We start from the raw sequence: 25,355 nt of genomic DNA, 5'->3' as shown, positions 1-25,355 counted from the left end.
GAAGTTAAAATTGTTAGATGAAGACGGGGACCAAGAAAATGAAGATGATCATGGACAAGGAGTTTGGTAATTTTCAATGAGGATTTGACCAAGGGATTTTTCCACGTTGGACTTCAAAAAAAATAAATATTAAAATGCCAAGTTGGACTTCATAATTCAATAAAAAGAAAAACTACATATTTCAAAATATGTCACCAAGCAAACTGAACTAATAGATTTTTCTTTGGTATCATACTCGAGTGATCATTTGAAAATTTTAGTACCAAAATGAGTAATATATGAAAATTGTAGTACTTGTAGTGTTCTTTTCTTGCTAAGTCGATCAATTTAGCATTAAAACATAGACCATACAATTCCTTTCAACCCTGAAGAGAACCAGAATTTTCGGTATTCTAGTACTACTCTGTCTGTATGACTTGACTGATTGATAAGCATGAAAAATACTGCAGTAAGAAGCAATGATCCAGCATTTCTATCACACTCGTGCATGATGTTCAATACCGCAACTCTTAAAAACCTACAATGCTTTTATTGCTTGCATAACTTCGATTCTGGTCATCGTGCCAGCGAACTGTGGGTATAATCTTCTAAAATTGCCATGACTTGCAATCAGCAAGAGATTATAATGCCATACTGAATATTTCCTTCATAGACGACGCGAATTGATCTTTTAATGAGGTTAGGACAGGAAGAGACCTTTGGTTCCTAGGCAGTCACCTGTCTTCAGATTCCACAGCTCGAAATCGAGGGAAAGTAATACAGATACACGTTCTTTTTAATTTGCATTAGAAGTTGCACTACACAAAGCTTCAAGACACAAAGCTTCAACAATCTGGGAAGAACGTGGAATACACGTCCCAGGAAAAGTGATTCTCGCAAATCCTGTACATGTATTCTATCAAATAGTACTGTTGCAGCTGTGCTTCTCTTATTTGTTCTATCATACTGCAGAATTGCAGATTAAAGAACCTTACTACAACTTATTTGCAGCAACAATAACATCAGCAGGGTGCAATATAATCGCCGCCGCCGGGGGTCGGGGTCGGGGGGGATCCACGCATCGAGCATGCACAGTTATATCTTTGCTCGTACTTTTGCAATCAGCTCACGTCTCAAAATTTTGCCGGAAGCAGACTTTGGGACGCTGTTGACGAATGTCACCCTCCTTAGTCTTTTGAATGGTGCAACCTGAGAGACGAGAAGAGAGTTTCAGTCGGGGAAGTGTTAGCTAATAGAATGCCCTCTCCTCCTAGCAAAACATTTTTCATGAAGACATTATTTCTATGTGAGTATATGTCGTCTTGCAGTAAGTTGATGAATTACACGACACTGTTCCTTCATGAGACTCATGCATGTCGAATTTAAAGATGCCCCGGGAACATGCCCTTTCTTTGACATCCTAAGCCCCACTACAATATGTTTAAGGTATATTCCATGAGTGATTGCAGAATTTCAAGGGAACTCAGCAAAAACAACAAAGAAAGCCACCTTAACTTGCTTGCACATATAGCGTATATGCCCTTTCACTTTTTTTGAGCAGAGAATAAGGAATTGAAATCAGAACAATCTTTCAAGTATGAAGAAACTATCATATCGAGCATCTTTTTTGGCCCTTTCCACTATCTATTGCCAAGTTTAGTCATCTGGCTTGATTGCTGAAAGCCTCACATGGATCATCTCGATATTGAAAGCAATATGATCCAACCAAGTCGGCTAAGCTGCTATTTGAACATAAACTAGGTTTGATTAGCATAGCGTGGTCTCACCTGATTGGCAATGAATTTCTGGACTTCCTCTTCAGTTAGAGAGCTGGTAGGTGAGCGAACGACATATGCAATAGGAACTTCACCAGCTTCAGCATCAGGAAATCTACACAGCAGAAATTGATCAGTCTGAAATGATGTCCCAACTCTAATATATCTGTCAATCAAATTGAGGCTACAAAAATGTCACTGGAGTTTCACTTACGGAATGACAACAGCATCTAAAATTTCAGGATGTGAAAGAAGGAGTCCTTCAAGCTCAGCTGGAGCAATCTAGCGAATGTATAAAACAGTGAGTATTCAGAGTAAATGCTGATAAAAAAAAAATGAACTTCATCACAACCAAAACAAATAATGTTGAAAATTGACAATGAGAAGACGTTGAGAGAAAGTCGATAATACAATGCCTACTTTAAGTTTTCCTTCCCACCATATCTAAATTGCTTTAACGATTATTGGAGTGATTTAGGATCATAGAAGTTGGAAATTATGTATGGTTCTAATAAAAAGAAATAAATAAAATAACCTAAACACGGCAACAATTGAAATGATAACTATCAAAAAGAATAATAAAAAGGTTCAATACAAATTGATCTAAGAACATTTCCTGAAATGTAAGGTTCAAACAATCTCCTGTTATCATAGTCAACAAATGCAAGGTATTGAAATCTCTGTTTTCCTCAATTTTTCTTCCCACAAAATGAACTAGGAACGTATCACTTATAAAAAAAACATCCGGTGCCTACCTGAAAACCTTTGTACTTGATGAGCTCTTTGATTCGATCAACAACATATAGTTGCCCTTCCTCATCAAAATATCCAAGGTCTCCAGTGTGCACCCAACCCTTGTTATCAATTGTCAATTTAGTTGCTTGTGGATTGTTATAATATCCTGTAAACAAACTTAGATGTCAGTCGCAATCAGATTAAATGCGGAAGCAACAGTAAGTAATTTAATGGAAGCCAGAACTGAAAGTTACAACTAACTATATACAAAGAAAGGAAAAATCTTAAGCTGCCTCAACTATGTAAAGGTTACAAATTTGGATTCCTCTGTAGATTGATACATGCTATATCCAAAGGCCTTCACTCAACCAAAGCTATCGATCATCTTGATAGAACCTAGTTGAAATCTATATGACAAGAAGCTCCTCCTCCTCCTCCCTTGTATTCTTTTTTTACTATATGAGCTCGATTATACTCAGAGATTGCAATCCATTACCAAATATCTGCATTTGAAAATCAGAACGCTCTGTCCAGATTCTGGCAAATCCATACCTTTCATCATGTTAGGTCCACGAACCCATATTTCCCCTAACTGATTAGGGGGAAGAGATTTTAGTGTATCCACGCTGATAACTTGAGCTTCAACTCCTGCAACTAGTTGTCCAGCGGAACCAGTATGCCGAGGGCCGAAATTTGCATTCTCCACAGAGACGATCCCACAAGTTTCTGTCATACCATAACCCTGAAAAACAAGGCCCGGAATTTGCGCCGAAATCATTTTCTTCCTAAAGCTACTGACCAGATACCGATCAACAATAAATCTAATGTTTGGGATGCATCTGAAATACCTGCATCACGTCGGCCTGTGGGAAATTCTTAGCACAATCCTCCATCACATCCTTCCCTAAAGGTGCAGCGCCGGAACCAATGTGCTTCAAGGACGAGAGGTCATACTTCCTCACCGCACTCTGCTTAGCCAAAGCAAGTACAATGGGGGGGACAACCCACAAATGCGTGATCCTGTACTTCTCGACCGCCCTTAAGAGCGAGTCGAATTCGAACCTCCCCATCGACACGAGCGCGTTCCCCTTCTGGAGCTGCGAATAAGCGATCACCGCGAGCCCGAACACGTGGAACATGGGCAGGACGCAGAGGAACACACGGTGCATGTCCCCCGCCATTTCTTGATCCATGGTTACCATCAGGGATGCCGCGATGAAATTCCCGTGAGTCAAGATCACGCCTTTGCTCGTCCCCGTCGTACCGGAGGAGTACAAGAGCGCCGCCACGTCGCCCTGCTTGACACCGACCTTGGGGAAACGGGAAGCGCCATCTCCGAGGCTCACCAGGTCGTGGAAGCTCAGGATTCTCGATCTGGACGAAATCTGCGGAGGTAAACTCTTGGAACCCCCAAGATCACGGCCGGGAGATCCAAGTCCTTGACTTTTTCCCACAGTCCGGGGACAGTCACGATCAGCTTCGGATTAGAGTCCTTGACTTGCTTGGACAGCTCGAACGACGTGTACAGGGGATTCGCGGTGGTGGCAATGGCGCCGATGGAGGTGACCCCGAAGAAACAGAGAGGGAACTGGATGGAATTCGGGGCGAAGATCAGCACCACGTCGCCCTTCCTGAGGCCCAGACTGAGCAGGCCGTGAGCGAGCTTGATCACCCTCGATTCGAACTGCGCGAACGTCAGCGTCTCGTCCGTGTCGGCTTCGACGAGGGCGGGCTTGTCGGCGTAGGAGGCGGAGTTGCGGAAGAGGAAGGAGACCATTGAGAGGTCGGGGTCCCTGGGGAGCGCCAGGGACGGCCGGAGCGACCGGTAGATGCCGTCGCGGCCGTACCCGGATTTCTCCATCCGACGTCGAGCTCTTGTGTGGGAAAAGAATCGAACTTTGCCCTTCTCGAGCTGTCCCGCCCGGAGCGAGCGAGTGTCGAAGAAGGGTGGGCGTTTTAGGGAATTCGTGGAGATCAAAGTTTCAAGCTTTTCGAGGATATCCGAATCGCTGCAACTGCAAGCGCGGTCACCATTATGACAGGACGAAGGTGCGGGATGGACGGTTGGTCAGCCTTTGTTGGTAAGCGACGTTATCAACTTTGACGCGCGGGCGGGATGAGGCCCGCCCCGTGGAAACGTCGAGCTGGGAGGAGCAGGGAAAGAATCGTTGAACACGTGACGTTTGGAATTGTCTCCTGTTCCTATCCTTTTCTCATCGGAGAAAATATTGGGTGGTCCGGGACCACCACGTCAGCGTGGTCCCCGGCCACTCACGAGATGCCATGTGGAGGGGTGGGCTCCACTTGTGTCTTCTGCCTTCTTCCCCTCTCTCTCTCTCTCCTCTTCCTAGCCTGCCGATGCCCTCTCTCCTCCTAGCCTGCACGCTCTCTCTCTCTCCTGTCTTAAAATATTGGGTGGTCCGGGACCACCACGTCAGCGTGGTCCCCGGCCACTCACGAGATGCCATGTGGAGGGGTGGGCCCCACTTGGTGTCTTCTGCCTTCTTCCCCTCTCTCTCTCCTCTTCCTAGCCTGCCGATGCCCTCTCTCCTGTCAGAGCATTTACTGCGGACGTTTTTCTCTTTCCTTCGTTTGAGAAAGAAAACGTCGTTCGGACGCACGTCCCTCTCCATTTCTTTCCTTTCGAATTTTTGAATCTGAAATTCTCTCTCGCGCTCGTTCCCCTGCCGTCGCCGACGAACCACATTACGGCCGCTGCTACTCCGGTGCTCGCTCGCTTCTCTCTTCGGGCTCGTTGCTGCTCCGTCGTTCGTTCCGCCATTCCCGGGGTCGCAGATGCAGCACGCGTAGGAGAAGCAGGCCTCTTCGAGCTCCCCTCAACGTCGGCGAGCGTCGCCCGCCGAGCGAGACCCCCACACACCGGAAGGCTCGGAGGCGAGGTTGCTGGAGAAGCTGGTGCCGTACGCGAAACGCGACGCCGACGGCCCTCCACCTCCGCCGGTTGCCTCCGTCGGCGTCGGAGTCCGTCGCCCCCGACTCCGACGCCGACGCCCCTTCGCCTCCCTCTCGCGACCTCCGCTCCGCTCTCTCCCTCTTTCCTCTGCGGAGCGCCCTTACTGGCCAACCCCGCGAGCAACCTCTTTCCGAGTCTCCGTCTCCTTCGCGGCCAGGTAGACGTCGTCCATCTCTCTCTCTCTTTCTGGTGTCACGGATTCTTCTTTCTTATTTCTGTTCCATGGTGATGAGCAAGTGTACTCTAGCTTGATGATGCATCATGGGTAGGTTCGTTTCATAAGATTGAGATTAAGCTACACTGGTGCGGAGGTTGTTCGTAATGGGATGTGCGTCTCTTGTGCCGAATAGAGTGTTGGGTCGTGCCTTGGAAGCTGAAAAGATGAACTTTAGTTGTTTCCTTGTTCTGATTATGCTATTAATTAGTCTGTGATATCACAAGTTCATTCGATGTTGGGATTGAAGTTTTGGTGTCGGGTTATGTTAATATTGGGAAGGTTCATGCTCTGTGTTAGTTTTTGTTCACACACTGGATTCTCTCTGTGGTGGGTTTGCAGCTTCGGTTTGACCAATCGGCTGGGGCGTGCTCGAGGGGCTTTGATCAACTCGATTCTTGCTCTGCTGGCCATCCTCTTAGAAAAAAGGCGGCTCGTAATTAGTTGTGTCTTGGCTTTGTAATGGACCAAGAGTCCCGAGTGGATGAGGACTTCCCCCTCTTCCAGAAATGCTCCAAACAACCTAAAGCGCCACCATCATCATCGATAACTACTTCCTCCTCCTCCAGTCTTGCAGCCGAGACGTCAATAAAGCAAGTGGAGAAAGTGAAGGAGGATACTAGCCTTACTAGCACTAATGTCTGGGTAACAAGATTTGAAGCTTTCAATCAGAGCAAGAGTGAAATCGCATGGAGTTTTAGATTTGAGGATGACATCTACTTCAACCGTTCCTGCGTTAAATCTTTTTGACATTGCATTCGGATTTGCATTTTTGTGCCTATGTACTTCGTCGTAAGTTTTTATCTTCGATATTCAATGGTAGGATGGGAGAAGGCTGAAAATGAAGTCTTGGTGCTAAAGAAACAACTGGAGGCTGCAACACAAAGGAACTCGACACTAGAAGATCGAATCAGTCATCTTGATGGAGCTCTTAAGGAATGTGTGAGGCAGCTCAGATAGGCGAGGGAAGAGCAAGAGCAGAAGATCCAAAAAGCTGTGGTCAAGAAAACTGGTGAGTGGGAATCAACAAAGGCCGAGCTTGAGACTAAGCTTTCCAATGTCCATGCCCAGCTTCAAGCAGCCAAGAGTGAAGCTTCTTCAGTTATATGTTCTGATCTCGGCCCTAAGCTTGATGCTGCTGAAAAGAGAATGTGGCCCTCAAAGCCAAAGTCCTTTCTATGTCGGAGGAGCTAGAACTTAGGATTATTGAGCGTGATTTGAGCACCCAAGCAGCAGAAACAGTCAAGAAACGGCATTTAGAGAGCATAAGAAGGTAGCTAGGCTGGAAGCTGAATGCCGCAGACTCAGATCTTGAAAAATAAAGCAAGTGCGACAAACGATCTTAAGTCTTTCTCTGCATCATCAGTTTGTGTAGAGTCCTTCGATGATAGCCAATCAGATGTAGGGGATAGGTTGGTAACAGTTGAGAATGACGTGCAGAAAGCGAGTTGCTCGGAGCCAAGTGATTGTGAGCTGTGCCACTCTGAGTCATGGGCATCTGCTCTAATAACTGAACTCGACCATTTTAAGAAAGAGAAATCCTTCGGAAAGAATCTCATGGTCTCTTCAGGAGAACTTGATTTAATGGATGATTTTCTGGAGATGGAAATGCTTGCAGCTTTACCAGATGCAGAAAGTGGAAGCTGCAGCCATGGAGTGGGGCCTGCTCTGGATCAAAACAGATCTGATGAAGTCACTCTCAAATCTGAGCTTGAAGCCATGATCAATAGAACGGCAGAGCTGCAGGAGGAATTAGAGAAGAAGAAAGAAGAAAAGGAGAAGCTAGAGATGGCTCTAAGTCAATGGCAAAAGCAACTTGAAACGTCATGGAGTCAGCTCAATGAGGTTGAGATGAGATTGACAGAACTCAGCAACATGTTGTCTGCAGCACAAAAATCGAAGCAAGCTGCAGAGGAGGAAGCAAGGATTACCCATGAGAGGATGGAAGTAACAAAGTGAAGACTGATGGATGTTGAAGAGGAGATGCAAAACTTGCTCCTTAATGACAAATTACTACAAGAAGAGGTTGAAAGAGAGCGTGCTTTGTCTGCTGAAAATGAGGCAAAATGTGGGGAGCTGGAGGATGAAAATCTAAATATGAAAGGGGATGCTGAACTGCAGCATGAGATCAAGCTTCAGCGTGTGTCTGTCTCTGATGAACAGCTTAAAGTAAGGCAGGTTAGTTCTCTATGGCTTGTGGATGTTAGTCTATATCCAATGGAAAGCATGATAACATGAGTAAATTATTGAGATGGTATTGCTCCTTTTACATAATTTATCAAGTTTGCCGACAAACCCGCTACTGCATTTTGAGTGGCAATGTTACAGTTGCATGTAGAGTGAGTTCCATCTGCATGAGAAAAGAGAGATGCCTCTCTTGGTACATTCACATCCTGTGTCTGGACATCTGATTTGGGTGCTTTTTTATGAGATATGACTTCAATCTCCCAGGTCAATAGTTATTTATTTATAGCCATCTCAAGGAAGATGAAATGATTATTTTCCAATAACGCAGTGTGGTTTTGATCTTCATATTGACATATAGCTATGTTAGAAACAGGAGGGCCGCATCAGCATCTTGTACTTTATTAGTACAAACTGTATGATTGGGGCACAATTTAAACAAATCTCAAATTTCACCGTTGCATTGAAGACATTCAGAAATTAATATAGAATTTCAAAGCACTTGACCTTTGCTGTAATGTAATTTTCGAGCTTAAAAAGCACTTATAGTGCTGCGATAGGGTGCTTCTAAACTAACTTAACTAGAAAATTCTCATGCTAGGCGAACTTTTTTTTTTTTTTTTTTTTTTTTTCTGTGGGTTGTGGTGCTTTGAGCAACACTGCGCTTGCTGACACCATCGACTATCTGATAGGATCAGCTTACCAATGTTTTATTCATGCTAAATGGGCGATCATGACTTAGTCTGAATTTAGTTTCCTCCTTATGTTCTCATTTAGTTTTGTTATGTAAAACAGGAGCAAGAGCTAGCAGTCGCTGCTTGCTAGTTTGCAGGTGCCAGAAGACTATTTCATCTCTCGCTTAGCAATTAAAATCTCTAGTTGCAGTAGACGACTTCTTCGCAGATTCCGATCCAATGTGCAATCACACGGATGAAGGATTACTAAGCCCCGAAAACGAGCTGCACCATTTAAGCAGCCACCGGTCCTCATTTCTGCTGAACAAAGATGAAATAATCATGGTTTAAAGATTTGATTATTCAACTAGCTGAGGCAGGAAGATGAAATGAGTGAGGTGAGATGGGAAGAGTGTCTACTTTGATCTTTTGCCTTGTGAATAAACAACCACCGTTGTAAATGCATTTATGACATATCTGAAACCGACACTCGTGAATCTCAAGTGTAGCGATACATAGTCACGCTTTTGAATGATAAAAGGTTTCAATTCCTTCATAGCATGTGGATGTCCAAATTGCTTAAACTTGCCAATTGTCTTGTTTGGTGTTAGTGAGTTGTAGCAGAGGTTGTAAGCTCATCTTGGCCCTCAGCAATCCCATGGCGGGCCACCTAGAAGAGTACACATGCCCCTAACTTTCGGTTTAGGATGTAGGGGTGCCTCGGAATTCTGTTAAAGCTTTCGGGAATAAATTTGTACGTGTTCTCGTACTCAAAATTAATCTATTAAACTTTGCACGCACCTAGTTTAAAACCCCATTGTGTTATTGAGCAAAAAAAATTTAGTGTCTAAATCCGATACCTCAATTTTTTTCTCTATTTTTTGCTCAACAACCATTTTTCAACCTTTTTTTTTTAAGTTTTCGGGAATAAATTTGTATGTGCTCCCGTACTCAAAATTAATCCATCAAACTTTGCACGTACCTTGTTTAAAACCTTATTGTGATATTGAGCAAAAAAAATTTGACATCCAAACCCAATACCTCAATTTTTTCTCAATTTCTTGCCGAACAACCCTTTTTCAACTATTTTTTTTTAAAGTTTTCGGAAATAAATTCGTACGTGTTTCCGTACTCAAAATTAATCCATCAAACTTTACAGGCACTTACTTTAAAACGTCATTGTGTTATTGAGTGAAAATAATTTGGCGTCCAAACCCGATACCTCAATTTTTTCTCCATTTTTTGCCGAACAACCTTTTTACAACTCTTTTTTTTTTTTAAAGCTTTCGGAAATAAATTTGTACGTGTTTCTGTACTCAAAATTAATCCATCAAACTTTGCGGGCACTTACTTTAAAACCTCATTGTGTTATTGAGCAAAAAAAAATTGGCATCCAAACCCGACACCTCAATTTTTTCTCCATTTTTTGTCGAACAACCCTTTTCAAACTCTTTTATTTTTTTGTTAAAGCTTTCCGAAATAAATTCGTACGTGTTTCCGTACTAAAAATAATCCATCAAACTTTGCACACACCTAGTTTAAAATCTCATTGTCTTATTGAGCAAAAGAAATTTGGCGTCCAAACCCAATACCTCATTCTATTTAATTTTCGTATAAAATCTCATTGTCTTATTGAGCAAAAGAAATTTGGCGTCCAAACCCAATACCTCATTCTATTTAATTTTCGTATTGCTCCTACGCAACTCCTTTTCATTTTATTTTCCACCTCTGATTTGATTTAGTGGAAAAACTGAATGCCAAGTTGCCAAACGGTCTAGCTAAAGGTTTTTCCTAAGGAAAAAAAAATTAAAAGTCAAACTAAAATGGTCACGAAAGTCGCTAATTATTTTGTCTGGCGGAGAAAGTTTGGGGCATGTGTACTCTTCTAGGTGGCCCGCCATGGGATTGCCAGGGGCCAAGATGAGCTTGCGACCTCTGTTACAACTCACTAACACCAAACAAGACAATTGGCAACTTTAAGCAATCTGGACATCCACATGCTATAAAGGAATTGAAACCTTATATTATTCAAAAATCTAAGTTATGTACCGCTATAGTTGAGATTCACGAGTGTCGGTTTCAGAGATGTCGTGAATGCATTTACAACGGTGGTTGTTTATTCACAAGGCAAAAAATCAAAGTAGACACTCTTCCTATCTCACCTCACTCATTTCATCTTCCTGCCTCAGCTAGTTGAATAATCAAATTCTTAAACCATGATTATTTCATCTTTGTTCAGCAGAAATGAGGACCGGTGGGCTGTTTAAATGGTGCAGCTTGTTTTCGCGGCTTAGTAATCCTTCATCCGTGTGATTGCACTTTGGATCGGAATCTGCGAAGAAGTCGACTACTGCACCTGCAAGCTGGCTAGCAGCGACTGCTAGCTCTTGCTCCTGTTTTACATAACAAAACTAAATGAGAACTTAAGGAGGAAACTAAATTCAGGCTAAGTCATGATCGCCCATTTAGCATGAATAAAACATTGGTAAGCTGATCCTATATAGTCGATGGTGTCAGCAAGCGCAGTGTTGCTCAAAGCACCACAACCCACAGAAAAAAAAAAAAAAAAAAAAAAAAAGTTCGCCTAACATGAGAATTTTCTGGTTAAGTTAGTTTAGAAGCACCCTATCACAGCACTGTAAGTGCTTTTAAGCTCGATCAGAGTGCATCACACAAAAGAACAAGATAACATAAAACATAGCATGATCATGCCTTCATTCGTCGAACTGACAGCAAAAAGACAAACTTGAACTCATACAGTCATACGAATACCATCAATTGCCGCTTTGATTGCAAACTTAACTCATTGCAGATCCATTTTACTCGAATCGGCAATTGCATAGGGATATTGGGTATGGTGCAAGACGCTTGCTCCATATTGGCAACCTCTCTGCTTTCGTTATTGATTGTGACATTCTTCTGTCTAGGATGTGCGGTGCCAACCAGAACAAAGGGAGGAAATATGCATTACCAGAACGAGAAAGACAGAATTTCCATATAACCGAGCCACATTTCTCACTCTTATCCTGCATGTAGCTACATCTAGGTCCAGTAATGTGCTGGCTAGTTTCTCCAATCACTAGCTGAAAAGCAACCATTCCAATCCAAAACACAAAACATATTTATGATCTGATACTTTGTGTCATTTATTCGTTCATTCATTTGCAATCTGACAGTTTCTACGTTCTTCTGAAAATGAGAAATAACAATGGTGTCAGAAGCACAGATAGCATGTCACAAGCCAATCTCACAAGTATCCTATGTCGACCTTCAATATGAAAAAAGCAGCAGCATTTGGAGATGATGGACTCTCACAAAGATAATTCAATACTGTACATCGAATGGATACATTCTTAAGGCCCAGCTTACAGCTCAACTATTCTTATGTAACTTTTTCAATGTGCAACACTAAAATGAGCTACATGATCCAGGCAACAGGCACAAAGCAGTCTCTGTGGCGAGAAGGGGGCATCCATATTTTAAAACACATTACCCTGACCAGAGTTCCATGCCTCATGACTTGACCGTCAACTAAGACCATTCAATGAGACCACACCCATAGATGTGATTAACCTTGAAACCAGAAAGACCAGATAAATTGACATAAGGCCGATCCCCAACATCTTGTTCGGTCGCATGTCATGTCGGGGCAAGACGATGAGTGACCAAAGAATTCCGCTCATCAGAAACCCCATCGTGTAAAATAGACTGCTATCCTGGGGGACTACAAATGATGCAGGTCTACTAGACCAGGCTCCAAGAAACAGTGAAACTCCCAGACCAGCAAGTGTGTTAAACATAGGCCCAGCATAACAACCCGACATTGCAATCTGCACACCATCTCCACCATTCATTGCCGATGCTACATTTGACATCAGATCACCCATAGAGTTTCCCCAGGCCAAAACTGTCAAACCAAGGATAGAAGGATTTATGCCAAAAATAACACCCAGCGCTACCAGCAAAGAAACAAGCTCGTTTGCGACTATGTAGAACCAGATTATACTCATGAAGAATCCTCCAAAGACCCAAGGAAATAAGAACTTGCGTGGTGGTTGATCAGCTCTGGTGTACACATATGCAAAAACACCAAGTACGCCCCCAGCACATATGCCAATAGCATATGCGATTTCTCTGCTCAGATTTCAAACATCGTCTTGCGTGTTCCATAAAAATGCCAAAAAAATAGGTGCTAATGAAGCACTGGCGACAGCATATGTCTTTGACCATCTTTCTTCCTCGACTATAGGGATTGTCAGCCGCCTTGGTAGTGTCAGCGGATCTCCAGTAGAGAATAATTTCGACCATGTGAAGGAAGAATTTCCATTGGCCATTTCATCATCATTCCAACCCCACAACTGCTTTGGGCTATCCGGATTCACTTTGACAGCCTCATTTGAATAAATTGCAACATTTGAAGCCCACATCCAGTGCGGCAACTCGCTTTGCAGATGAGGTACATCACCATCAGAGTTTGACTCAATCAGTGAGGCATAAATAGATTCGTCTTCCTCACTTCCTTGAGAAAAGATACTTCCTCTGACAGGAAGTAAAGGCGTAACAGAATCTAGCCTTAATTTCCTGGATTGTTTCCTCAGCATCTCATTGGCGGCAACTGCAAAGGCATAGAGCCCATATATGGAAACAAATGCAATAGCACCCCAACACTGACCTCGCCAACAATCAAAATAATACCAAGGCAAATCAAAGTGAAGAGGAAGAAGGATACATCTCTGATAAAACACCTCCTATCAATCTGGACCCTCTGCTCTGCCCCAGAGAAAGAAACAGCCCCGACGACAACACAAGTAACAAAAACAGCACCACCCAATACGCTATTGAGACCCACTGCCCCTGCATCTTTCCCCATAAATGCGGCAATGCTGGCAAACACATCAGGAGCCCCATTACCAAGCGGAAGCAGAGAAACCCCTGCAACCGTGGGCGGCAACTTCAGAAGACTAGAAAGCTTCTCCAAACTACTACAGAAGTAATCTGCTGCAGTGTTGCCCAACAAGTAAAACAGAGCAACCAGCCACAGTGCCAGCACGGCATACCCCACACCCGTGAATTTCTCGCAATCACAGTAGAAGAACGAAATGTAATGGAAGAACCCACCGGCGTTACACTCAGGATTGGCGATCAGATACTCGCACTTGCTCTTATAACCTTTGTGCTCATACAAACCAGCACACAGTTTAGGATTCTTCGCAGACAAATCATTACCGACGGACTCGTCCACACTCACCGTCCCATTCAACCCGGAGGCAACCGGCGGAGGCGGAGGGCCGTCGGCGTCGCGTTTCGCGTACGGCACCAGCTTCTCCAGCACCCTCGCCTCCGAGCCTTCCGGTGTGTGGGGGTCTCGCTCGGCGGGCGACGCTCGCCGACGTTGAGGGGAGCTCGAAGAGGCCTGCTTCTCCTCCGCGTGCTGCATCTGCAACCCCGGGAATGGCGGAACGAACGACGGAGCAGCAACGAGCCCGAAGAGAGAAGCGAGCGAGCACCGGAGTAGCAGCGGCCGTAATGTGGTTCGTCGGCGACGGCAGGGGAACGAGCGCGGAGAGAGAATTTCAGATTCAAAAATTCGAAAGGAAAGAAATGGAGAGGGACGTGCGTCCGAACGGCGTTTTCTTTCTCAAACGAAGGAAAGAGAAAAACGTCCGCAATAAATGCTCTGACAGGAGAGAGAGAGAGCGTGCAGGCTAGGAAGAGGAGAGAGAGAGGGGAAGAAGGCATAAGACACCAAGTGGGGCCCACCCCTCCACATGGCATCTCGTGAGTGGCCGGGGACCACGCTGACGTGGTGGTCCTGGACCACCCAATATTTTCTAATCCTTCCCGGAGATCGATGGTCGGGGGACACGGCCCGTCGGCCCATGAAGGCGTTGACTTTTCAACCTCCCCCCATGTCGGCCCAGGATCGATGGTGTCTTCGGGACCCTGCTTTGAGGCTAATCCTGTATGCCCAAACGAGAAACCACCATTTGCATGATCACCTTCCAGTGTCTTCTCGAAAGGTGAGCGCTCTCTCTCTCTATCTACATATCTCTCTCGCCATCCCATCTCCACGGCCGCCGCTTCTTCTTATTCTTAAACGCGTCATTTAGTAGAATGAGTACAAGGGCAACTATGTAGACCAATGGGCTTACTGACCTTAATCGTTATAAAGGAAGATACCACCACATTAAGCCCGTTGCTAGAGAAGAAAATCAATATATATGATGTGTAGCTGTTCTTTTAGAACGTTTTTGAAGAATGTTCTATTAGTAATATATCTATTTGCATTGTGGGGATGTATTTGGGTTCAAAGTCCTGCGTTACACGCTTCATGTCAAGCGGATTTGCAAAGCCCTCCTTGTATGAAAACTTACGAAGACCCGCTTCATGACGTCCGATTTGAGAGAGATGATGTGAACAAGTATGGCCATCCCCTATTATGATGTATTATTAAACCTAAAACGGGGCAGATTATCCACTAAAAGTGCTACTGCAGAGCAGTTCATGAATGTCTTCATGGTGGTCTTGACTTTACGAACGATGATGAGAAAGTGTACTTCCGACTGTTTATGCATTGGAGAAATTGATTCTTATTTTGCGCCAAAGCGATTTTTAAATATCTGATCGATCGTTTACTTGCTTCTTCGTTTGTCTCAGCTTGATTGGAGCAATTGTGATTGTGATGGGATTCTACCTAGCAGTGTGGGGCAAGTCTAAAGAGGAAGAGAAGACGATGGAGGGCGGTGGGGCTGGTGGGAGCTTGGCGTCTACCAGCCATAAGATTCCTCTGCTCCAAAACCAACCTCCAAGTGTGTAGATATTCTTGGCAACACTTAAAAAAAAAAAAAGAAGTGAAAAAGACGAGTTTGAATATTTCGACGACCCAATATTTGAAGGCATCCCTAGAAAAACGAAGAATTTGGAGGAAACCTCGACTGCCATCATTACATCAGGGCACGCAGATCAATGTGCAAGCCCGATTACCCTCTCAAATGCAGATCTCCATGATAGGCCAAACTAGGAGTGAGCTCGATCCAAGGTCAACCCTGGATCGACCCAACCCTACTGGTCTTAGTCCGATTTTTAAGAAGATTGGGTTGGTCATTGGTCCTGGGACTTCTGGACTAGTATTATACGAGTTAATTCTCAGTCTTGAAAGTTTAGGGTTGGATCAACCCTAACTATATATATATGTCTAATTCTTTTATATTGATAAAACCTTAAAATAAACGGCGTCAATAACATTAAATAACTCTTTAGTGAGAAGTTCAAGTAATTTTACATTATTTTTTAATAACTTAGATTTTTAATATCTTTTACGGCATCAATAATCATAATTTACGAATGAGAAAAATGTTTTTGTAAGGAGTCCTCATGGCGTCCAAAAGGATATAAACAGCTCATTATGACATCATTCTCTAGTACTCATTCTCTTTTGACTTATTGTCATCTTAGTCTTCAATTTGTCAAAATCGAAAGAAATAACTTCTCTGCTCGCCACTCGACACTCGCCTCGCTTGCTTTAGATCACTTGTGCCGCTCGCTGCTTGATGCTTGCTTGGCTTGTTACTCCCCGCTTGACACTCAATGTTCACTTTGTTTGACGCTCACCCCACTCGACCCTCATCGCTTGCCTTTCTTAGCTAACCTCGCTCGTCATCAAATCCATTGGATTGGTCTGGTCCTCAATTGCCCCTTTAAGGAGTACAAAAAATGAAATAAAAAATTATAGGTTGGTCCAGAGTTGAGTTTGGAACGGAACCGAACCCATTGAATCAATCCAATCCTTATTTGTTTTTTCAAGAAATATAAAAAAATGAAATAAAAAAATTATCAATTGGTCCCGAATTGACCTTGGAACCGGACCGAACCCATTGGGTTGATTCGGTCCTCGATCCGAAGCTTAATAAGATTGGTCCTCGCCTCCTTGGTCTCAAAAATTGAGGACCAAAGATCACAAATTAGTCCTAGGGTTAGGGGGTAGAGCCGACCTAACCAGACCATGCTCACCTCTAGGCCAAACCAAGGTTGACATGACCTCGATTGGGGAGTGGAGCTCACGTTCAGAACAGAGCTCGCCAATGGCCACGAGCTCACCGCTCAATGCATGGTTTAAGCTTGCAGTAATGGCAAGCTGTGAATAGAGCTCGACCAGAGCTCACGTGGTCGAGTTCAATTCACAACTTGAGCCACAATCTCTAATCGTGTCTCGCACGGCCTCAAGCTTTGATTAGAGCTCGCTCTCGTGTGTGCGCGCACACCACCGGGGGTCGGTTTTGAAGCGGACGAGTAGCATGGTGCTGATTAGTCGATTGATACTTCGTAGATAAGCTGATTGATTTATATGTAGAATATATCAAGTTACTAGAAAATGGATGTCAGTATTACAAAATGACTTGTGTTACAATATAAGACCTTTTCATTGATAATTTATTACGGCATTCTGCATTGAATTACGACAAAATATAGAACAAGATTGGTTTTGAGTAAACATCTCTTTATTTTTTATTTTGGATAATGACATAAATAGTTTTTAAACTTTTAATTTTTTCAATGTGAACCTTGCATTTTAATTTAATGTTCAATATGGTCTCTAAACTTATAATTTGATTAATGAGGTCCTTGAATTTTTTGTATATGTTCACTATAGTTCTTCCATTAATTCAATATTAGGGGCAACATTGAATATTTTAATATAGTCATTTATAGGTACTCTCTCTTCTTTTCAACTGATATGCCCATACCCTAATCCTACTCTATAATAAAAAATCCGGTTGATTAATAGAAACTAAGAAAGATGTGTTCATCGGAGAAAAATCTCCTTCATGAGCTTATCTCAAGCATTTCAACCGATATTCTTAAACTATAAAAGCGCCTTGCTCTTCAGTTCAACTTTTAAGAAACCAGAGTTTAGTATTACAAACATGCACAAATAACCACCGGTCGGTGGCGTGGATGGTAGATCCTTGGCCCTCCCCGGTGGAGGCCAAGGTTTGAAGCCCCTGCGAAGCAGGGAGGCTGAAGCACTGTGTGGTGATTTAAGCGTGACGTCGGGGTGGTGGTTTCCCTGCTAGCGTCATTGGAGGGTTTACGACGCACTGTCAGTGCAAGCTGGTTCCTCCTGTTCCAAAAAAAAAAAAACATGCACAAATGAACAAAACTGAGTAGGAAGATGAGTTGTATGTGATAATCTTAAGAAAATATCTCGTGTCACTTGATGAGTATATATCATTTAATAGAATTATGTTCAGGCATTGAATAAGCAAAACTATAATAAAGAAAAAAAAAAAGATATATAATTGGTCCTTTGCTTGCCTCTTTGTTCATCTCTTTTGGGTTTTGTGGAGCTTAATTGGAGCGATTGTGATTGTGATGGGATTCTACTAGGTAGCGTGGGGAAAGTCCAAAGTGGAGGAAGATAAGACGATCGAGGGCAGTGGGGTAGAGGGGAGCTTGACATCCTCCAGCCACAAGATTCCTTTGTTCCAAAATAGATCTTCAAGCGTGTAGATGTTACCGACCAATAAAAAAAAAAAGGCGTGCAGATATTTGTATGTATTCATAGAGAAGTTCCCTTTTGTCTTTTCATATAAACTCTAATTGAATATTCCGACGGCACAATATTATAGTGAGTACAAAAGAAGTAAGATACCATTGCTGAGACAGATCACCCAAAGGAAGCCCCAAGTCCGTATCCCTCAAAATATCTAATTAGAACTACATTTACTTAAAAGCTCAAACCGATGAGTTATGATCGAATTATTAACCATTCCAAATTACACAAATTCTTAGATATGGCACTTTTCTAACACAATCTCATATGTATATTTTAAACAAATACCGGAATATTACTTGAAAAATTGAAGAATTCAGAGAAAATTTCTGACTGTCATCCTCACTTTGGTGCGCTCATATTCATGTGCACACCCACTTATGATGTTTTAAAGAGTCAATTTGCAAATGTACTTGTCTAGATGTCCTACGGAAAAAAAAAAATGTTAAATTCAAACAGCTAAGTTTTATTCCGGTCTTGGGCATTTACCCTTTATATTCGAGTGAACGGGATGGGGCTTTAGGCACAATGTAAGATTTCTAGCGTGAAAATTTTTCGAGCAGTTACATTGATTGCCATTTTGGTAAAAAAGAAACTGACTATTTTAGTGTTACTAGAGATTTGTGTGATTGAAAAATCGGATGTGTCAATATTTTAATATAAACCATCCAACAGGCTAATTGACAAAGGGAAGTTAGCAAAACTAATACCAAATTATGCCAATTGGCCATCTATTTGCCCCATATTCATGAACTGGGCCAAAATTCATTATGAACCATAATCTTGACTCCTCAAATTGAGCAAATTAGGGCCTATTTGGTAATATCTTTGTTTCGGGGAATAATTTATTTTTAGAAATAATCTTTTTTATCTCTATTCCCTACAACAATTTTTGAGTAAAAGATCGTGTTTTATAACTATACAAAATTTATATTCTCGAAATAGAAAAAGAACATAAATGTGTTTGGTATGATCCACAATTTTTTTTACAATGTAGAATTTCTTTTAATTTTTTAAGATGTTTTAAGATTTTTTTCTTTTCTTCTTTTGCCTCACCACCGCTAGCCTGTCGTAGATGGCGGGCGGTGGCAGCAACAGCCAGCAGGGGGCTGGGTTGCGGTGGGGGCAGCGAGCGGCAAGGAAGAAGAAGAAAAGTAAAAAAATGACTTATTTGTAAAAATTATTCTTAGGAGCAAAAAATTACTTTTTTATTTTCTATTTTAAATTTATTCCTTGACCACTTTTTTATTCCGAAGAATAAAAAAATTAATTGACATTACTAAATGAAATTTTCTTTTTGGTTTTTTTATTCCGGGAGCCAAAAAAAAAACAGGAAAATCAAAAGAAGAGAAACGTTGCCATGCATGTCCTTACCTTTTAAAATCTTGGGGTAATAGACAAATGAAGAATTGGAAACAATTGTTTTGCTCTTGATTTCTTCTACTCCTTTTAAAACGAAATCTAATGCCATTGCAACTCGGCTTCTCCAAGCCGAATCGTCATCGTGAACTTGGAACTCCTTTTAAAACGAAATCTAAGGCTGCGTTTGGTAGTCCTGGATTTGAATCAATAGGATAATTTGTTATCATATCGATGTTTGGGAATGTCCACCGGATCGGAAAAACTTGGATATATCCGGACAAAACGCCGGATAAAAAATCCGGGGGAGGGGGTGGGATAAGTCCGGATTGGATAAGATTTTTTTTTTTTTTAAGGAAAGGAATAACTTAACAAAAAGAGAATATATCACTTGCCGTTTTCAATGGTGGCCACTACGGAGGTGGCCACAATTCCTAGATCTAGGTTTTTCCATGGCCTTTAATTAATTGAATTTTCTATTTTTTAATTGTATAATTTAAATGAATATCATATTTATTTTTTCATCTTATCCTGAAGTGCACCAAACACTTGATAGGATTAGATATGTCCGCATTTATTATCCAAATGATTTAATATCCTACTTTATCATATCCTATCCTAATTATTATCCGGACGACCAAACATAGGATAAAGACTAACACCTTTGAAATCACAGCAACCACAGAGGTCATCCGCCAGACTCGCCGAAACTTCATTGGTTCCAATCACAGATTCACGAAGCATGCATCACAGCTTCAGAGTGGGAGAACTAAACTTAACTTGTTTTCCTTTTTCAATTTTCTTTCGGTTTTGCCGGTCCCATTAGGACATAATTGGTGGTAAAGAAAATGATTGAAAACGAAAAGGAAGAAAAATTGCATATGAAGTTAAAGTTGTTAGATGAAGACGGGGACCAAGAAAATGAAGATGATCATGGACAGGGAGTTTGGTAATTTTCAATGAGGATTTGACCAAGGGATTTTTCCACGTTGGACTTCAAAAAAATATATATATTAAAATGCCAAGTTGGACTTCATAATTCAATAAAAAGAAAAACCACATATTTCAAAATATGTCACCAAGCAAACTGAACTAATCGATTTTTCTTTGATATCATGCTCAAGTGATCATTCGAAAATTTTGATACCAAAACGAGTAATATACGAAAATTGTAGTACTTGTAGTGTTCTTTTCTGGCTAAATCGATCAATTTAGCATTAAAACGTAGACCATACAATTTCTTTAAACCCTGAAGAGAATCAGAATTTTCGGAATTCTAGTACTACTCTATCTGCATGACTCGACTGATTGATAAGCATGAAAAATACTGCAGTAAGAAGCAATGATCCAGCTTTTCTATCATACTCGTGTGCATGATGTTCAATACCGCAACTCTTAACAATCTGCTGCAATGCTTTTATTGCTTGCACAACTTCGATTCTGGTCGTCGTGCCTGCGACCTGTTGGTATAATCTTCTAAAATTCCCATGATTTGCAATCAGCAAGAGATTATAATGCCATACTGAATGTTTCCTTCATAGACGACGGGAATTGATCTTTTAATGAGGTTACAGGAAGAGACCTTTGGTTCCTAGGCAGTCACCTGTCTACAGATTCCACAGCTCGAAATCGAGGGAAAGTAATACAGATACACGTTCTTTTTTATTTGCATTAGAAGTTGCACTATACAAAGCTTCAACCATCTGGGAAGAACGTGGAATACACGTCCCAGGAAAAGCGATTCCTGCAAATCCTGTACATGTATTCAATCAAATAATTTGAAGCAACAATAACATCAGCAGGGTGCAATATAATCGCCCCCGCTGCCGGGGGGTTGGGGGGGGGATCCACGCATCGAGCAAGCACAGCTATATCTTTGCTCGTACTTTTGCAATCAGCTCACGTCTCAATATTTTGCCGGAAGCAGACTTTGGGACGCTGTTGACGAATGTCACCCGCCTTAGTCTTTTGAATGGTGCAACCTGAGAGACGAGAAGAGAGTTTCAGTTGGGGAAGTGTTCGCTAATAGAATGCCCTCTCCTCTTAGCAAAACATTTTTCATGAAGACATTATTTCTATGAGCATACGTCGTCTTGCAGTAAGTTGATGAATTACACGACACTGTTCCTTCATGAGACTCATGCATGTTGAATTTAAAGATGCCCCGGGAACATGCCCTTTCTTTGACATCCTAAGTCCCACTACAATATGTTTAAGGTATAATCCATGAGTGATTGCAGAATTTCAAGGGAACTCAGCAAAAACAACAAAGAAAGCCACCTTAACTTGCTTGCACATATAGCGTATATGCCCTTTCACTTTTTTGAGCAGAGAATAAGGAATTGAAATCAGAACAATCTTTCAAGTATGAAGAAACTATCATATCGAGCATCTTTTTTGGCCCTTTCCACTATCTATTGCCAAGTTTAGTCATCTGGCTTGATTGTTGAAAGCCTCACATGGATCATCTCGATATTGAAAGCAATATGATCCAACCAAGTCGGCTAAGCTGCTATTTGAACATAAACTAGGTTTGATTAGCATAGCGTGGTCTCACCTGATTGGCAATGAATTTCTGGACTTCCTCTTCAGTTAGAGAGCTGGTAGGTGAGCGAACGACATATGCAATAGGAACTTCACCAGCTTCAGCATCAGGAAATCTACACAGCAGAAATTGATCAGTCTGAAATGATGTCCCAACTCTAATATATCTGTCAATCAAATTGAGGCTACAAAAAATGTCACTGGAGTTTCACTTACGGAATGACAACAGCATCTAAAATTTCAGGATGTGAAAGAAGGAGTCCTTCAAGCTCAGCTGGAGCAATCTAGCGCGAATGTATAAAACAGTGAGTATTCAGAGTAAATGCTGATAAAAGGAAAAAAATGAACTTCATCACGACCAAAACAAATAATGTTGAAAATTGACGATGAGAAGACGTTGAGAGAAAGTCGATAATACAATGCCTACTTTAAGTTTTCCTTCCCACCAAATTGCTTTAACGATTATTGGAGTGATTTAGGATCATAGAAGTTGGAAATTCTGTATGGTTCTAATAAAAAGAAATAAATAAAATAACCTAAACATGGCAACAATTGAAATGATAACTATCAAAAAGAATAATAAAAAGGTTCAATACAAATTGATCTAAGAACATTTCCAGAAATGTAAGGTTCAAACAATCTCCTGTTATCATAGTCAACAAATGCAAGGTATTGAAATCTCTGTTTTCCTCAATATTTCTTCCCACAAAATGAACTAGGAACGTATCACTTATAAAAAAAAATCCGGTGCCTACCTGAAAACCTTTGTACTTGATGAGCTCTTTGATTCGATCAACAACATATAGTTGCCCTTCCTCATCAAAATATCCAAGGTCTCCAGTGTGCACCCAACCCTTGTTATCAATTGTCAATTTAGTTGCTTGTGGATTGTTATAATATCCTGTAAACAAACTTAGATGTCAGTCGCAATCAGATTAAATGCGGAAGCAACAGTAAGTAATTTAATGGAAGCCAGAACTGAAAGTTACAACTAACTATATACAAAGAAAGGAAAAATCTTAAGCTGCCTCAACTATGTAAAGGTTACAAATTTGGATTCCTCTGTAGATTGATACATGCTATATCCAAAGGCCTTCACTCAACCAAAGCTATTGATCATCTTGATAGAACCTAGTTGAAATCTATATGACAAGAAGCTCCTCCTCCTCCTCCCTTGTATTCTTTTTTTACTATATGAGCTCGATTATACTCAGAGATTGCAATCCTTACCAAATATCTGCATTTGAAAATCAGAACGCTCTGTCCAGATTCTGGCAAATCCATACCTTTCATCATGTTAGGTCCACGAACCCATATTTCCCCTAACTGATTAGGGGGAAGAGATTTTAGTGTATCCACGCTGATAACTTGAGCTTCAACTCCTGCAACTAGTTGTCCAGCGGAACCAGTATGCCGAGGGCCGAAATTTGCATTCTCCACAGAGACGATCCCACAAGTTTCTGTCATACCATAACCCTGAAAAACAAGGCCCGGAATTTGCGCCGAAATCATTTCCTTCCTAAAGCTACTGACCAGATACCGATCAACAATAAATCTAATGTTTGGGATGCATCTGAAATACCTGCATCACGTCGGCCTGTGGGAAATTCTTAGCACAATCCTCCATCACATCCTTCCCTAAAGGCGCAGCGCCGGAACCAATGTGCTTCAAGGACGAGAGGTCATACTTCCTCACCGCACTCTGCTTAGCCAAAGCAAGTACAATGGGGGGGACAACCCACAAATGCGTGATCCTGTACTTCTCGACCGCCCTTAAGAGCGAATCGAATTCGAACCTCCCCATCGACACGAGCGCGTTCCCCTTCTGGAGCTGCGAATAAGCGATCACCGCGAGCCCGAACATGTGGAACATGGGCAGGACGCAGAGGAACACACGGTGCATGTCCCCCGCCATTTCTTGATCCATGGTCATCATCAGGGATGCCACGATGAAATTCCCGTGAGTCAAGATCACGCCTTTGCTCGTCCCCGTCGTACCGGAGGAGTACAAGAGCGCCGCCACGTCGCCCTGCTTGACACCGACCTTGGGGAAACGGGAAGCGCCATCTCCGAGGCTCACCAGGTCGTGGAAGCTCAGGATTCTTGATCTGGACGAAATCTGCGGAGGTAAACTCTTGGAACCCCCCAAGATCACGGCCGGGAGATCCAAGTCCTTGACTTTTTCCCACAGTCCGGGGACAGTCACGATCAGCTTCGGATTAGAGTCCTTGACTTGCTTGGACAGCTCGAACGACGTGTACAGGGGATTCGCGGTGGTGGCAATGGCGCCGATGGAAGTGACCCCGAAGAAACAGAGAGGGAACTGGATGGAATTCGGGGCGAAGATCAGCACCACGTCGCCCTTCCTGAGGCCCAGACTGAGCAGGCCGTGAGCGAGCTTGATCACCCTCGATTCGAACTGCGCGAACGTCAGCGTCTCGTCCGTGTCGGCTTCGACGAGGGCGGGCTTGTCGGCGTAGGAGGCGGAGTTGCGGAAGAGGAAGGAGACCATTGAGAGGTCGGGGTCCCTGGGGAGCGCCAGGGACGGCCGGAGCGACCGGTAGATGCCGTCGCGGCCGTACCCGGATTTCTCCATCCGACGTCGAGCTCTTGTGTGGGAAAAGAATCGAACTTTGCCCTTCTCGAGCTGTCCCGCCCGGAGCGAGAGCGAGTGTCGAGCGAGTGTCGAGCGAGTGAAGAAGGTGGGCGTTTTAGGGAATTCGTGGAGATCAAAGTTTCGAGCTTTTCGAGGATATCCGAATCGCTGCAACTGCAAGCGCGGTCACCATTATGACAGGACGAAGGTGCGGGATGGACGGTTGGTCAGCTTTTGTTGGTAAGCGACGTTACGTTATCAACTTTGACGCGCGGGCGGGATGAGGCCCGCCCCGTGGAAACGTCGAGCTGGGAGGAGCAGGAGAAAATATTGGGTGGTCCGGGACCTCCACCTTTGTCTTAGCGGTCCTCACCCTCGTTTGCCGGCAACACTAGCAGTCACACTTGACATTTGTTAAGTCACCGTCCTCGACTTCTCGATAGCCTCCGGAGTAGGGGCGGCCGTAATGTGGTTCGTCGGCGACGGCAGGGGAACGGCCGCTTGATGCACGGCGGAGCAGCAACGAGCGCGGGGAGAGAGAAATTTTCAGATTCAAATTTTCGAGAGGAAAGAAATGGAGACGACAGAGGAACGAACGGGGCTTCTCTTTCCTTCGTTTGAGAAAGAAAACAAAAGCTTAAGCCGCAATAAATGCTCTGACAGGAGAGAGAGCGTCCAGGCTAGGAGGAGAGAGGGCTCGGTAGGCTAGGAGGAGGAGAGAGAGGGGAAGAAGGCAGAAGGCACCAAGTGGGCCCACCGCTCCACATG

General features: G+C 43.0%; 4 protein-coding genes across 6 annotated transcripts; 1 reads left to right on the top strand and 3 right to left on the bottom strand.

The window, feature by feature from the left end:
* Positions 1–743: 743 nt before the first annotated feature.
* Positions 744–25,228, bottom strand: LOC104431583 (4-coumarate--CoA ligase-like 7). 2 transcript variants are annotated; one of them, XR_005548377.1, is made up of 7 exons: positions 23,574–25,228; positions 23,278–23,467; positions 22,747–22,892; positions 22,208–22,275; positions 22,005–22,107; positions 21,226–21,429; positions 744–984 (listed from the first exon to the last, which is right to left on the bottom strand). XR_005548377.1 is itself a non-coding variant. In XM_039306534.1 (6 exons), the coding sequence occupies exons 1-6, from the start codon at positions 24,585–24,587 to the stop codon at positions 21,316–21,318; spliced, it is 1,635 nt and encodes a 544-aa protein (XP_039162468.1). In that variant the 5' UTR covers positions 24,588–25,228; the 3' UTR covers positions 21,077–21,315. The 2 variants fall into 2 exon arrangements, 1 of the variants encoding a protein (XP_039162468.1); XM_039306534.1 differs by lacking the exon at positions 744–984 and having other exon boundaries at positions 21,077–21,429.
* LOC104434065 (4-coumarate--CoA ligase-like 7) lies at positions 758–4,413 on the bottom strand. The gene is given in 7 exon segments (XM_010047017.3): positions 758–1,188; positions 1,767–1,869; positions 1,969–2,036; positions 2,510–2,655; positions 3,042–3,231; positions 3,338–3,897; positions 3,900–4,413. Coding segments are annotated over 7 exon segments (1,632 nt in total). The 5' UTR covers positions 4,351–4,413; the 3' UTR covers positions 758–1,074.
* On the top strand, positions 5,167–9,002 carry LOC104436172 (filament-like plant protein). 2 transcript variants are annotated; one of them, XR_005548378.1, is made up of 4 exons: positions 5,167–5,620; positions 6,020–6,322; positions 6,501–7,855; positions 8,657–9,002. XR_005548378.1 is itself a non-coding variant. In XM_039306535.1 (3 exons), the coding sequence occupies exon 2, from the start codon at positions 6,971–6,973 to the stop codon at positions 7,634–7,636; it is 666 nt and encodes a 221-aa protein (XP_039162469.1). In that variant the 5' UTR covers positions 5,167–5,620; positions 6,501–6,970; the 3' UTR covers positions 7,637–7,855; positions 8,657–9,002. The 2 variants fall into 2 exon arrangements, 1 of the variants encoding a protein (XP_039162469.1); XM_039306535.1 differs by lacking the exon at positions 6,020–6,322.
* LOC104428538 (cation/calcium exchanger 4) lies at positions 11,812–14,236 on the bottom strand. Its single transcript, XM_018866256.2, is given in 2 exon segments — positions 11,812–13,195; positions 13,198–14,236. Coding segments are annotated over 2 exon segments (1,908 nt in total). The 5' UTR covers positions 13,973–14,236; the 3' UTR covers positions 11,812–12,062.
* Positions 25,229–25,355: the final 127 nt, after the last annotated feature.

The sequence above is a fragment of the Eucalyptus grandis genome, chromosome 2 (genome assembly GCF_016545825.1).
Source record: "Eucalyptus grandis isolate ANBG69807.140 chromosome 2, ASM1654582v1, whole genome shotgun sequence".
NCBI classification, from domain to species: Eukaryota; Viridiplantae; Streptophyta; class Magnoliopsida; order Myrtales; family Myrtaceae; genus Eucalyptus; species Eucalyptus grandis.
The sequence above is the reverse complement of the archived record's forward strand: the minus strand, read 5'-3'. Positions and strand labels throughout refer to the sequence as shown.